The sequence below is a fragment of the Homalodisca vitripennis genome, chromosome X (assembly GCF_021130785.1).
Source record: "Homalodisca vitripennis isolate AUS2020 chromosome X, UT_GWSS_2.1, whole genome shotgun sequence".
Classification (NCBI taxonomy): Eukaryota; Metazoa; Arthropoda; class Insecta; order Hemiptera; family Cicadellidae; genus Homalodisca; species Homalodisca vitripennis.
The window spans coordinates 119,405,620-119,422,307 of record NC_060215.1 but is presented as its reverse complement, the minus strand read 5'-3'; the positions used below and the strand labels follow the sequence as shown (position 1 = coordinate 119,422,307).

The 16,688-nt window shown below is 34.3% G+C and overlaps 1 protein-coding gene across 1 annotated transcript in view; it reads right to left on the bottom strand.

Moving 5' to 3' along the window:
- LOC124369583 overlaps positions 1-15,935 on the bottom strand; it is a 51,706-nt gene extending 35,771 nt beyond the window's left edge. The window contains exons 1-2 of the mRNA XM_046827624.1: positions 15,684-15,935; positions 15,307-15,507 (exon numbers count right to left, since the gene is read on the bottom strand). Of these exons, the coding sequence (XP_046683580.1) occupies positions 15,307-15,507; positions 15,684-15,935 (453 nt within the window). The remainder of the gene's footprint in view (positions 1-15,306; positions 15,508-15,683) is intronic.
- Positions 15,936-16,688: the final 753 nt, after the last annotated feature.

The window sequence follows — 16,688 nt, the reverse complement described above, 5'->3', positions numbered from 1 at the left end:
TATGCACGTATTACACACCACTGAACTCCTAGAAGAATATATTGTTATTATTATTAGAAAAATCATTTTCAAATATCTAACCATGTTATTGTAATTTATATTGTTTTTCGTTATGTAATCGTTATATTATTTTATTGTTATTGTTATATTAAGTTCAAACCATATTCATACAATTGCCAAATATAAATAGAAACATGATGCCTGCCCTAAACCGCAAATAAATCGTCATTAGTAGTTTAATTTATTAAATTGATTTAAGCGATACAACTTATTAAAGACATTATTGCCAGTAGAAGTGGAGCAGTAGAAGTAAGGAAATATCGCTGGACCTCGCCGACAAGTTTTTTATGTAACTTGGCGAGGCCAAACTGTGTAAAACAATGTAATTGAATAAATAAATAAATAAATAAATCTAAAGCATTCGATTTATCTAAAGACACAAGAGAGGCACGCCTCGGATGCCATGTGACCTTAATTTGTCAAGCAGCGTAAGATGGTCAACACAATAATAACTTATTATTATGTTGACCATCTTAGCTGCTTGACAAATTGTGGTCCCATGGCTACCGAGGCTTGCCACTCTAGTGGCTTAGTTTATTTTTAAATCATAGATCTCAAGTTGTCAAAACCAAATTTCAAACCGTGTTTCTAATTCAATGAATGTTATATATGGAGTCCCTCAGGGATATAGGGAGTCTCAGCCCTATTCTCTTCCTGCTCTATGTCAATGACATAGAATCATCACTACCACACGGAGAAATCTTGCAATATGCGGATGATACGACCAAAATGCCTTCGTTGCAATAAACCGTTGTGTCCAGCATTTTCACAGCATCAGTCTATAAAAATTCTTCAAAATCCAATGTTCTAAATTTTTCTTTGCGCTCAACAGACTACGAATATTGCCCAACCATCGCCCGGCCATCTTGTTGGATGAGGCCATATTAAAAGAGGTCTGTTCTTCGAAATTCATTGGAATTTACCTTGATCAAGGTTTGACATGGAATGTTCATATCGATTACGTTTGCTCCAAATTAGCCTTAGTCATTTATGTTTCGAGGTATCTAGATAAATGCTGCCCTATTCAGATTATGATGATGGCTTGATCTATCCACATCTTACCTACGGACTAGTGCTGCACCTGCGTGTGCAAGTAACCAATTTTTGAGAGCGTTGAAGCTCCAAAAACGAGCGATGAAAAAAAATTGAAAATTGAAAAATTAATATTAAAAATCATGCAGGCCGCTTTTGAAAAGATTGCAACTGTTTATTCTGCCAAGTCTCTACATTTTAGAAATGACGTCATATTGTATGTCTAAATGTACCTTGACCTAACGGGATGTTCACTAGTACGAGACAAGAGGCCTACTATATTTCTATTTTATGCATGTTAATTCCTGTAATTTATTTATTTATTAAAATTAATTTCAACGATTTTCATTAAAACGTTTTTGCTATGTTAAATGAACAAATTAAAAAACTCTACCACAGTCTCTAAGGTATTTAACAAAAGGGTTCGAATGGATTATGAGTTATGAGAGCAGGAATCTCATTTTAAACGGTGTAGAACACTAAATGTATATTTTATATATAAACAATATACATTTAACAGTTTTTGAGGAATATTATAAAAACCGTATTTTTTTTTTTGGAAAATTAACTGTGGAAACAATTACAACTTTTTTTAAAATTTAAAGTATTATTCATTATGAGTTTTTATTTTGAAATGATATTTGGTAAACAACTAACAACTAGATTGGAGGGGAGGTCTTGTCCCTGATCTATTGATATTGAGGAACCATGACCAATTTAAGAGGAAGAGTCATAGAAAATGAACACGACACAGTACCCAACATTCTGAAAATATAATAGTAAAGGGAGGATACGTGTACCGTGTAGGCAGTTAAAGCAATATTATAAGGTATGCAGTTATTTAAAATGGCTTTAAATGTGTTTAGACACGTCTCTTTGTTATTCATTTATACATCTAATTCTTAATTTTCATTTTCTTAATACGATATTCCAGATTAACAAATTGACCAATAATATATACACATATTCCAAAAACTGCACAATTTAAAATATACAGGACATTTAACCTCATGCCTTATTAGAATGTCATTATCCATAATACTAGTAAAATTTGTTATACCCTCTAAAAGTATTCGAGTAACGTCTTCAAATTAAGTTTTCACTACTGAAAATAAATACATTAATTTTGAGTGTTAATTATACGTCTGGTATTAATGCTATAAACTTGTAATTTATTAGCACATTTTATTAAGTAAGTTTTTACAACTGTAGGAACAGATTTTTAGTTTGTATTTTAAATTTCAAATAAACATTGCAACTTTTAATTAAATGCATAGTAGGCCTACCTAGATTTTACTGTGAATATATTCCATTACAGCATTCTTGATAATAGGCATTTAATTATCTGGAAATAATATAAATCGTAAAAATACAACGAACATATAAATCGACATATTAAAATGGGCTTATATGTATGTTGTCGTTTCATTGCCTGGACTAGGCCATTGCGCTGATGTATGGCCCTCTTTCAAGACGTCATTTTGACTCAGGCGCATCATCGCAAGGGAAGAAGCCTTGATAGTATGTAAGGCCTTTGTTGCTTTATAAGATTTGACTTTTTAATCTATTAATTTGCCATTTATTTTCTTACGCTTAATGTATACCCTCAACTTTCGAATCAAATTAGTTTAATGAAGTAACATCAGTTTTGTGTAAACAATAAAAAAAACAGACTTATGTTATTAAAAATAAATATTACTTTACCTATATCATGATGACGTATAAAATACAGCAACAATTAGGTTTAATATATAATGATAAAATCACAAAATTAAGAATTTTTGACACCAAGAAAATGCAGTTGTAAATTCGTGAAAGTTGTCGGGTAGTAATGTCATCTCTTAGAACTGCCACATGCTTTGTTTCCACTAATAACGCAATAGACATTGTTCACCCTAGGCAGCAGTGCTCTGGTCAAACGTGGTCCTGAAGTCTAAAGTAATCATCGTCTTCCTTCTCTGAGCTTGTTATGAATAAATATCAATTATTATTTGTTCTACGGATATCTAAAAGCTTACTGGGGGTCTCAGGAGCTTGGTTTACTGTAACAGTTCGTGGTTCTGCTGCTTGTCATTTCTCTCTCAGATCTAATGTTACTCTTGCAATATATCTTACTCTATATAGTATGAAGCCATCCACCGGAAATCTCCTTTTCATCCTTATACTACTGAAATATGTTTATTCGTTGTTATGGTACTTATAGCTGAGAAATTACCTACCCTAAAAAGTTGCTGTTATACAATATAAATAGTTATTAAAGGCACATCATATAAGTAGGTTATTTTACAATAAATAGACGAGATTTATGTACAATAATAATAGATCATATTTAAACATATCTACATAAATAAACATACATTTTATACACAAAAAGATTGGAGCTCAACATAAATTTTTGCCTTTGTTCTGTCGTATACATAATGTTTATGATTGCATTTAGAAAAATAACAATAATAACAACAGTTCTAAAAGTGAAAGTGACATAAAAATGTGACAATTGAAAGACACTGACGGAGCCATAAATAACATGAAACAACATAATAAATAGCAAATAATCATGTAAGAACAGACAAAATTGAAGTACATATGAATGTAATAGGCTGAACGTTAGCGAATGAATATAATTAGTCTATTGCATCAGGGGCAGGAAATATTTGATTTGTGTCTATCCCTAACTGTCTGTCTGTTCGCAGGATACCTTGAGAACGAACTAACGTATAAACTTATATAGTGAAGCTTCATTTTATATAAGCAACATTGATTTTGATAATGGTACATGTCATACCAAGGAATTTGGCTGAGCGTTAGCGAATGAATATAATTACATAGTCTATTGCATCAGGGACAGGAAATATTTGATTTGTGTCTATCCCTAACTGTCTGTCTGTTCGCAGGATACCTTGAGAACGAACTAACGTATAAACTTATATAGTGAAGCTTCATTTTATATAAGCAACATTGATTTTGATAATGGTACATGTCATACCAAGGAATTTGGCTGAGCGTTAGTGAATGAATATAATTACATAGTCTATTGCATCAGGGACAGGAAATATTTGATTTGTGTTTATCCCTAACTGTCTGTCTGTTCGCAGGATACCTTGAGAACGAACTAACGTATAAACTTATATAGTGAAGCTTCATTTTATATAAGCAACATTGATTTTGATAATGGTGCATGTCATACCAAGGAATTTAGCTGAGCGTTAGCGAATGAATATAATTACATAGTCTATTGCATCAGGGGCAGGAAATATTCGATTTGTGTCTATCCCTACCTGTCTGTCTCTTCGCAGGATAGCTTGAGAACGAACTAACGTATAAACTTATATAGTGAAGCTTCATTTTATATAAGCAACATTGATTTTGATAATAGTACATGTCATACCAAGGAATTTGGCTGAGCGTTAGCGAATGAATATAATTACATAGTCTATTGCATCAGGGGCAGGAAATATTTGATTTGTGTCTATCCCTACCTGTCTGTCTCTTCGCAGGATAGCTTGAGAACGAACTAACGTATAAACTTATATAGTGATGCTTCATTTTATATAAGCAACATTGATTTTGATAATGGTACATGTTATACCAAGGAATTTGGCTGAGCGTTAGCGAATGAATATAATTACATAGTCTATTGCATCAGGGACAGGAAATATTTGATTTGTGTCTATCCCTAACTGTCTGTCTGTTCGCAGGATACCTTGAGAACGAACTAACGTATAAACTTATATAGTGAAGCTTCATTTTATATAAGCAACATTGATTTTGATAATGGTACATGTCATACCAAGGAATTTGGCTGAGCGTTAGCGAATGAATATAATTACATAGTCTATTGCATCAGGGGCAGGAAATATTTGATTTGTGTCTATCCCTAACTGTCTGTCTGTTCGCAGGATAGCTTGAGAACGAACTAACGTATAAACGTATATAGTGAAGCTTCATTTTATATAAGCAACATTGATTTTGATAATGGTTCATGTCATACCAAGGAATTTGGCTGAGCGTTAGCGCATGAATATAATTACATAGTCTATTGCATCAGGGGCAGGAAATATTCGATTTGTGTCTATCCCTACCTGTCTGTCTGTTCGTAGGATAGCTTGAGGACGAACTAACGTATAAACTTATATATTGAAGCTTCATTTTATATAAGCAACATTGATTTTGATAATGGTACATGTCATACCAAGGAATTTGGCTGAGCGTTAGCCAATGCACATTTTTACACGATGGCTACGCAAGAGAATCGTAGATTTATATTTTTAAACATACTGAGAACAATCATATGACATTTCTGTTTTTTTTTTACATCTTGTAGTCAAAGTTTTCAGTCAGGAAAAAGTGGAGGACTACTTAAAACATCTTCAAAACCTACCTCACCGTAGTTGTGGTTATCCTGAGTTTACTTTTAAACCTGTGATACAGGGTGACGTGTTTGAAAGCTATACGCCGTATTCGCAGTAATGCTGTTGGGTACGATGGCATCCCAATACGCCTCATAAAGAATATTCTATTTGCTGTCCTTCCAATAGTCACATTTATTTTCAACACGTCTCTTAGGAGTGGTATTTTCCCATCACAATGGAAGTCTGCTTTTGTCCGTCCTCTTAATAAGATTTCAGCACCAGCGTCATGTTCAGATTATAGGCCGATAAATATTCTTCCTGCATTATCTAAAGGCCTAGAGAGAATTGTGCACTGCCAATTCACTGAATATCTATCTTACAACAACATATTTAGTGACTATCAATCTGGTTTTCGGACCAACCACAGTACAGAAACTGCACTTTTAAAAGTGACGGATGACATTAGGCTTGCTATGGATCACAGACAGGGCACAATTCTCACTATTCGATTTCTCAAAAGCTTTCGACAGCGTAAACCATAAAGTATTGCTAGCTAAACTAAGGCTAATAGGGTTTTCTAGTCATGTATTAACTTGGCTGAGATCTTATCTGTCAGGGAGACGGCAGTGTGTAAAAGTGGATGACATGACTTCGGACTGGGAAATTGTTACTTGTGGGGTGCCACAGGGATTATGTGGTCCAAAAATCATGGCCTGAGACTAAACCATGCAAAAACGAAACCAATCATTATTTGTCACTCTCGTTTACGAAACTCAATAAACTTCAATACTATTGAAACGTTAACTGTAAATGGTAACACCCTGCCATACTACGACAAGGTGAAGGATCTTGGTTTGACTATAAACTCGACTTTGACTTGGACTGACGCTGTTGCGGAGATTTGTAAACGGCTTTTCGCATCTATTCACTCACTGAAACGTTTACAACGATTTTTACCAGAACATATCAAGCTGCTCTTGACTAAATCACTCGTACTTCCACATTTCAATTACTGTAACTCCGTGATCAATGATATGACCATAGTGCTGAGTGAGAAGCTGCAAAGAACTCAAAACTACTGTATACGTTACGTTTACGATATGAGACGGGAGCAGCACATCACACCCGTACTATATTCAGTCAAATATTCTAAAATTAAAAGATCAAAGGTCCATCAAAATTTTAAAACTAGTTCATTCAATATTGAAATTTGGTTTTCCAAGATATTTTTCTGAATATATTAAATCTGTGTCTCATGTAGGTGTAAGAAGCTCTCGCTCTGGCTCATACATTTTGAGAATGCCTCAGCACAGGACTGCAGTGTTTGATAAGTCATTTCATGTAATGGCTTGTAGGTTGTGGAATGCCCTTCCCTAAACAATTACTTCCATCGATAGCAGTTCCCGGTTTGTGGCGAAACTGAAAGATATGTATCTTGAGGGGTTAGCCGGGGCAGTTCCGGTCTGAGATGCTGTGGGCGTGACACTGGCAGAGGGATGAATGTGAGATTGTGTGTGAAAAAGTTCATTTAGCAATAAATACTTTAATTTATTTGTATATTAAAAATATAAATTTATATTATGTTTTAAGAATAGTAGAGATGGTTAATTTATTAATGTGTTAAATTTTAATTATTACACGTTAAAATATTACATTAATTTCACCACTTTGTGTAAATGTAATTATTTCTTTATTTTATTATCTTTATTATGTTTTGTTTTATTCTTAGATAATATTTATTTAATGTTTTAAATTTTACATTGCAACAGGTTAAGTGTAAGAAAGTGCCATGCGGCCCTAACTTTGCCTGTAAAAATAAAGAATTTTTCATTTCATTTCATTTCCACATATGACATAGTAGCACGTTTAGCCTAATGAGATTAGCAGTATTCTTGGGATTTTGCATGCAACCTAAGACTGAGCAGTCCGTAGTCTGTGCACTGTATAAAACATTAACTTTTGGTAGACTTTAAAACTTCCAAATTCTGTGAATATTGAAGACATTTATGAATATTGTTCAATATCTTTTGAAAACATTCTGAAATCCCGGATATCCTTTAAAATCAACATTTATCTGGGAGGACTATATCACTACAATAGCCATGATGACAAAATCAAACATTTGTATTATGAGAAAGTATTACTGTAAGTTTTGAAATTTATTTAGGGAGAGTAACAGAACAGCATACCTTAATATATGTTAATAAACATCTAATTTTTGTGATTTTATTTAATGCAACTGCTTGAGTATATCCTGAGTACATGTTTATGACACTTCCTTACACATTTAAATGTTTACGGGCAAACAAATAAAGCAAATCTTTGGTTTGGCTGATAACAAAACATGTAACTTGCAGCCTCTGGTAATAAAATGAATGAATTATAAATTTCAGGAGGATCCTATTATTAGGCAGGATTTTAGAGGAACAACGTAGGCTGAGATAAACAAAACATTGCAGTGCTATTGAAGAATAATACTCAGGAGAGAATGTAATTTAATGTGTTAAGTAGATAGTTTAAGAGATATATGACAGATTTAGACGAGATTCTGAGCTATACACAGCATGGAGATCCAGGAAAATACATAAGTTTCATAGAATGTACTGTATCTTAAATTTTTACAGTGTTAAAGGAGATAGTACAGGAAATACATAATATTAATTTAGGAAGCTTAATTTGAAAAATTAACGTAATGCGCGCGTAATTATTTAAAACCAAATGATACTGTTATTATACGTAATCGAAATTCATATTGAGTATTATGGGGTGGGGGGGGGGGGGGGTGACAAAATTAACTTCTATCAAGTGCCACAAAATATTTTTCGTAATCTTATTTTCCAATATGACGAATTTTCTTTAATCCCACCTCAACTCCTTAATAATTTGTAAAATGTTTCAAATGTACATATCTCCTTCGGGATGAACATATGAAATGTTTTCAAATTTCACTTTTTTTCTTGTTCTATTTGAGTAGGGGCACAATTCCGTGCAGAAATGACACATGTGCCATGATGCTTTGCCTGTTAAATTTTGGATCAGAATATTTCGTTCCGTGCAGAAACGACACAAGTGTATACACATATGTTGTTTCTGTACTGGATGACGATTTTCTCTGCCTCTTGTTGCTGTTGGCAACACTGTAATCTGCTGTTTCAATCAGATATGTTTTTACTTGTTAATATTTATTGTTTATTATAATATTACTAACCTAAAAGTTGTTGTGATTGTGAAAGAAATATATTTTGTTATTACCATGTCAAGTGAAAGTGATTGTGAACCGACTATTAAAAGAAAAAAAATACAACAGAAATGAAAGTGAATACAAGAGAAACATTGTTAAAAATGCTAGAATGAAAGGTGTCGAATACTCATCCCACTCGGGTAAGAAAGTCTATGGTAAAGTACAAGAGGATTTTAACTGTAAATGTGCCGAAAAGTGCTATTCTAATACAGGGCGTTTCAAAAAGGACTTTACAACTTTGAAAATTCATATAAAATGTATTAAACAAGGTACAGAGCTAGTTTTGGTGTTGTTATAAAGGAAAACAGTTCACGTTTTGACTCGCGTAGTCCGCTAGTGCCTAATCGCGACGCACAAGCGCTAGTGACAGTTACGTTAAACATGGCTGCCTTCACTGGACCGGAGCGTGCTAGTTGTGTGTTTTTGGTTTAAGAATCGAAGTCTACGACAACAGTTCAGCGTAATTTTCGTACTAAGTACGCTAAAGATCCTCCTAGTAGGCCTACAATTTATGAGTGGCATAGTTTTTTTTTGTAAAAAACAGGGTGCTCAGTGAAACATAAAAAAATCCTCCTCAGTTTGTCTAAGCACATCTGACGAAGTCGTTGAGCAAGTGAGACGATGTTTTGTAAATAGCCCTAAGAAATCGACCCGGCGTGCATCTCGTGAGCTGCAAGTACCACATACGACGGTTTGGCGTGTGTTAAGAAAACGTTTGCAATTAAAACCATACCGATATTCGCTTTTACAAGCAATTAAAGACACTGATAAGCCCGTAGGAACTTCTTTGTGGATATGTTAAATCGAGTGGATGATGATGAACATTTCTTGGACAACATAATCCTTTCTGACGAGTCCACTTTTCACTTAAGTGGCAAGGTAAACACACATAACTGTACGATTTGGGGCAGCGAAAATCCACATGAAACATTACAACATGTTCGTGGTAGCCCTAAAGTGAACGCTTTTTGTACGTTTGAGCAAGAGGAAAGTGTACGGCCCCTTTTTTTCCAAGAGAGAACCATCAATGGGATAGTGTACCTTGATATGTTGCAAAAATTTTTAATACCACATATCGATGAGGATGACCGAGAACGAAATGTTTTCTTTATGCAAGATGGCGCACCACCACACTATCTGACTGACTTCTGAGATTTTGTAAATGACCGCTTCCCAAGTCAACGGATAGGCCGTGATGCGCCAATGGCATGCCCCCCCTTCACCAAACCTGAAACCGCTAGAGTTTTTCTTCTGGGGTTTCATAAAAGATATGGTGTACGTACCACCTTTGCCGGCCACTCTACCTGAACTTAGAGCAAGAATTTACGCTGCTGCTGAGCAAGTTACACCTGAAATGCTGGTGCGAGTCTAGGAAGAAATCGGCTACCGATGGGATGTCTGCAGAATAACCAACGGAAGCCACGTAGAACATCTTTAGTTTAAGGTAAAAAACTTGAAGTATTTTCCTTTAAAAATAACACCAAAACCAGCTCTGCACCTTGTTTAATAAAATTTATATGAATTTTCAAAGTTGTAAAGTCCTTTTTGAAACGCCCTTATATCTCAAGAAGATAAAACTGAACTGTGGAACTATTTCTATTCATTGGATAGTAAGAATACACAAGATGCATATCTACAGAGTTTGATTGAGAAACGGAAAGCGATAAGACGTCGCAAGCTTAAAAGGAGAAATGATAGGCCTATCGGAGAAAATGAGGTTAACCTGCAAGATGGCGATTACCCCGAAAAAGATTCTGTTGAAGAAAGAAAAAAAGAAAAAGTTAACTTTTTTACTTGAAATTAGATTTACATGAAATTAAATGGAATATCTGTCAGCCGTGTACGACGTTTAAGTAATCTGCTTGTTGCTAGTAAAAGCTCAAGGGACCTACGAGGTCAATCACGTAGCGGTAATGCTATAAGTGGAGAAATCTGCCAAGTGATTCATGATCACATTACAAATTTATTACGATTTAAAAACAACTCACTATGGTGGTAAACCGAAGCATTATTTAGATGCTATGTTGAATGTCAAAATCATGCACCAACTGTTTTTGGAGGAATACCCTGTATACCAAGGTATAGTTAAATATAAAATTCTTCCTACAATATTATAAAGAAAATTTTAATTATAGTTTTAGACGGCCTCAAGTTGATGTCTGCAGTGCTTGTGAAGCTTTTTTCCATGAAAATGAAAGACAAAAAATCTTAGCGATAATGCTAAAACGAATTTAGCTGCGGAGCAAATGTTACATACAGGGCGTTCCAACAAATTTTATGACGCTTTGCGTATAGCAAGAAAAAATTAAGATGATAAAGATGATGACAGAAACGTTTATGTTTTGAATTCATGGCAACTTAACTACTACTTCCACGCATTCCTGTGCAAGGAGTATTTTATCTTAGGCAGTTGAATTTAAATATCTTTTGCATCCACGATCTAAAAAAGTGGTCACACTGACCTGTATTTATATCATGAAGGTGAAGCTGGAAAATTCCCAAATGAAGTGTGTTCGTTTATTTAGCAATACATACAAAAGTTACCAGAAACAGTGAAAAAGCTGTATGTTTTAGTGATGGGAAGGGAGGACAAAATAAAAACCATACTTTACTCCGATTCCTGTTTTTGTGTGTGTGACAGTCAAAGGTTTGAGAAAATTATTCATTTTTTCCCTGTGAGAGGACACTCATTCATGCCATTTGATCGAGACTTTGGCGGTCCTAAAAAGAAGTTTAGTTAACTTTTTTTACTTGAAATTAGATTTACATGAAATTAAATGGAATATCTGTCAGCCGTGTACGACGTTTAAGTAATCTGCTTGTTCCTAGTAAAAGCTCAAGGGACCTACGAGGTCAATCACGTAGCGGTAATGCTATAAGTGGAGAAATCTGCCAAGTGATTCATGATCACATTACAAATTTATTACGATTTAAAAACAACTCACTATGGTGGTAAACCGAAGCATTATTTAGATGCTATGTTGAATGACAAAATCATGCACCAACTGTTTTTGGAGGAATACCCTGTATACCAAGGTATAGTTAAATATAAATTCTTCCTACAATATTATAAAGAAAATTTTAATTATAGTTTTAGACGGCCTCAAGTTGATGTCTGCAGTGCTTGTGAAGCTTTTTCCATGAAAATGAAAGACAAAAAATCTTAGCGATAATGCTAAAACGAATTTAGCTGCGGAGCAAATGTTACATACAGGGCGTTCCAACAAATTTTATGACGCTTTGCGTATAGCAAGAAAAAAATTAAGATGATAAAGATGATGGACAGAAACGTTATGTTTTGAATTCATGGCAACTTAACTACTTCCACGCATTCCTGTGCAAGGAGTATTTTATCTTAGGCAGTTGAATTTAAATATCTTTTGCATCCACGATCTAAAAAAGTGGTCACGCTGACCTGTATTTATATCATGAAGGTGAAGCTGGAAAATCCCCAAATGAAGTGTGTTCGTTTATTTGCAATACATACAAAAGTTACCAGAAACAGTGAAAAAGCTGTATGGTTTTAGTGATGGGAAGGGAGGACAAAATAAAAACCATACTTTACTCTCCGATTCCTGTTTTTTTGTGTGTGACAGTCAAAGGTTTGAGAAAATTATTCATTTTTTCCCCTGTGAGAGGACACTCATTCATGCCATTTGATCGAGACTTTGGCGGTCCTAAAAAGAAGTTTAGTTAACTTTTTTACTTGAAATTAGATTTACATGAAATTAAATGGAATATCTGTCAGCCGTGTACGACGTTTAAGTAATCTGCTTGTTCCTAGTAAAAGCTCAAGGGGACCTACGAGGTCAATCACGTAGCGGTAATGCTATAAGTGGAGAAATCTGCCAAGTGATTCATGATCACATTACAAATTTATTACGATTTAAAACAACTCACTATGGTGGTAAACCGAAGCATTATTTAGATGCTATGTTGAATGACAAAATCATGCACCAACTGTTTTTGGAGGAATACCCTGTATACCAAGGTATAGTTAAAATATATAAATTCTTCCTACAATATTATAAAGAAAATTTTAATTATAGTTTTAGACGGCCTCAAGTTGATGTCTGCAGTGCTTGTGAAGCTTTTTCCATGAAAATGAAAGACAAAAATCTTAGCGATAATGCTAAAACGAATTTAGCTGCGGAGCAAATGTTACATACAGGGCGTTCCAACAAATTTTATGACGCTTTGCGTATAGCAAGAAAAAATTAAGATGATAAAGATGATGACAGAAACGTTATGTTTTGAATTCATGGCAACTTAACTACTTCCACGCATTCCTGTGCAAGGAGTATTTTATCTTAGGCAGTTGAATTTAAATATCTTTTGCATCCACGATCTAAAAAAGTGGTCACGCTGACCTGTATTTATATCATGAAGGTGAAGCTGGAAAATCCCCAAATGAAGTGTGTTCGTTTATTTGGCAATACATACAAAAGTTACCAGAAACAGTGAAAAAGCTGTATGTTTTAGTGATGGGAAGGGAGGACAAAATAAAAACCATACTTTACTCCGATTCCTGTTTTTTTGTGTGTGACAGTCAAAGGTTTGAGAAAATTATTCATTTTTTCCCTGTGAGAGGACACTCATTCATGCCATTTGATCGAGACTTTGGCGGTCCTAAAAAGAAGTTTGAGAACTTCAGATCGCATTTACACTCCACAACAATATAGTGAGCTATTTTTGCGCTCTTATACAAAAGGTAGATTTTCAATTTACTATGTTAAGACTCGAGAAATCTTGCACTTTCATAAATGGTGGCCAACTTTTTACAAAAAGCAAACGTGTTCAGATGAAACATCCGGCCGTTGCATTCCCAAAGAAGAAAAAGTCTTTTTCAAAATATCCAATTATAGACAGTTTATCTTCAGCAAAGAATCCAGAGGCAAGGTTGTTGCAAAATTTTTCATTGGGGGCCTAATAGAAAGCAAATTTTCCTTTGGCAAAACAAGACATGTCTCAGAACCACCTACAACACGTGCCTATTTAAACGGTAAAATACCGATTAAAAATGGAAAAATCGTGGATATGAAGAAGTTAAAACCCTATTTAACAGGTTACGAAGAGTTTTATGATGAAATCTACCAGTGGCCAACATTAGCTCATGATAATGACTCGAACATCGCATCTGATGCGTCTTCGTGCTGAAACTGTGACCAAACTAAAACACTGGAAGTTGTGTTTTTTATCAAGATCATAAACAAATAAAAAAATAACTTTTAATTTTTGTATACTTTTCTGATCTTACTATTACAGATAAATATGGTTTCTCTGTGTGTATAACACTCATTAATCATTTTTGAGCCCATTAAATATTGCGAATTCCTCATTCTTTGCAAAAACAACACATGTGAAATTATTTTGCCTTTTTTATTTAAGTTTTTTTGATGACAAAAAGAATTTTTAATTATAAGTATAAATAGCAAATTAGTCTATTGTTGCATGGAAATTATTATTACAAGTTACTATGGAAACTGGTTTGATAACACAGTTTTTTCCCGAAAGTTTGAAAAATGTCACATATGTCTTTTCTATAATGACCGATTCAGTTGTGTTGTCTAGTTTTTTAAGTCCTATAAAAAGTAAAAAATTGGAGCTTTCCCTAAGATAGCATCAAATATATTCAGATGATTATCTTTATTCAAGTAATACCCATTTTGGATAGAGTAATGAGGCTCTATTATACTAATCAATAAATTACTGACTTAGATCACTAAAATATAAAGGTTTTATTAGTGCCATTTGTTTGGTCTCATCATGGCCTTTCATTTGAGGTATTACACAAAAATTTATTAAATTAAAGAAATGTTTGGCTTGCCCCTAACCGATTCTGATAGAGAGTGAGTTAAATTTGAAACCCTTTATAATTATCCGCATGCTATGTTGTTAAATATAACGAATGGGAATTTGTAAACATTGTTATTTCAAACATTTCTAAAAGTTTCCTCATTATGCATCTTATATTTGTTTTGTAATGTTCTCTACATTGTCGATGCTCGGTGTACTGTTAAGAAATACACTAGATTAATTAAATAAAACGCTCTTTGGATTGCACAGTTATATGTAACATTGTGATACATACATAATAAAATGAGCGAAAGAAATATTTTACATGTTTACACTAATATGAGTTTCATGCAAACTACTTTTTCAAATCAATATTTAGAAAAACATTTGATTAGTATAATAAATGTGATTTTTTTATATATTTAAATCAGGGTGCATTAAAAGAATTAAAGCTCAGTATTCTATTAAACATTTACTGCTTCTTGGAATATAAATATGCAAATGAAACGAAGCATACGCTGAAAAGCTGTTTTCGAAATGTGATGCAGCATAATTTCAATTTCAAGAGGTTATTCTTGAAAGAGCGACATACAGGTGGCCATGTGAAAAACAATTAACGCTCAAATCTAAGCCTGCAACGTTGAAGGTTTGACCCGACTTATTAATGGTCATTGCAAAAGATGTCTTTCCCGGAAACTGTAAACGTTTAAATTGGAAGGGTAAATCCGATGGTATCAGAGGGATTCGGAGAATCAATACATCTTCTCCGCTACCACATCCTGTGAGTATTGTGCACTCTATTATGAAAGTTTTCAGTGATTTTACCAGCAAACGCGTGCCATTGCAAAGTTTAGGTGGATTCAGGTTTCTTAATAAAATAACAGGGCAACCTACTTTCAACACTATTTTGTGAGGAGGGAGTCCAGACGACTTCAAAGAGTTTAGAAATTCTGTAGGAAAATGAACAGCTTCTTCCAAATCCAGAACAGTATCGACCAAGTAGTATATTTTCGTTGGCGCATCAATCTTTGAAAGAATCAAGTCATTTACCTTATCTACTTGTTCGTTAGTTGGTGACAGAATCGCTCTTTCTTTAAACCAAGATATTTTCTAACTTATGTTATCAATGTCAGGATCTATCAAAACACAAAGGTTTCAAGGTTAATCCTTCCCTCACTTTGTGTTAGCTCTCCATTGCCAACTTTTAGCAGAATCTCTGGAAATAGCCTGTTCTCACATTTTATACACATTTCTAATTTATTGACATGTGGCCAAAGGTTAGATCTTTTTAGCGAAGCTTTTATTTCGTCAGCACGTGTTCCTCGAGTCACAACTGGTAGGATTTGACGGAAATCTCCCAAAAACAGAATTGTACATCCACCCATAGGTGAATTTTTATTGTGAAAATCACGCATTGTCCTATCTAGTACTTCCACAGACGTCTTGTCTGACATGGTAGCATCGTCCCAGACTATTCATGAGCAGTCACGCATCAATTGTCCTGTATTGCTCTGTTTAGAAACACTACAGACGCTGTTATTATCATCGGGAGCTTGAATGTAGAGTGTGCGGTTCGGACTCCTTGCAAAAGCGTAGCGACAATGCAGGATGACGCAACAGCTAATCTTTTCCGGTAGATCTCACTTTTTCTAAAAGCAGATTGATTAAAAATGTTTTTCCTGTACCTCCTGGGGCATTAAAATTACCTCCTTCAGCCCTAAAAGTGTCTAACTCTAGGACCACGTTCATCTAAATAATTAGCGAGTTAGTATCATGTTAGTCCTCTATGGTACAGATTCAAACATAGTCTTGACAGTATATCCGTTATCGTGTACCCGTAAACACCTGAATATATAAATCGACGCCGATTTATTCGGCTAGTGGTAGAGACTTTAGATAGGTACCCCTCCCAATATATCAACGAACCTATTATTATGAACCGTGAAAATAAATAATTTATAACACTATTTGTTTATATAAGGTAAAATTTAACTCTGAGCGAAGCAGTAAGAATCATTCACACTGATTTTATTGATCCACATCAGAAGCAGAGACTCGGGTAAACAAACAGTAAGTTGACAACAGAAACAAAGTCAGCTCGTTTGTTGTTGTCACAGTTTTCCATGTTTCTCAATGTTGGGTAAATTTAGACTTTCTCTATTTTTTAAACTTTATACTTAAGTCAAATGCATTGTTTTACGAACTTT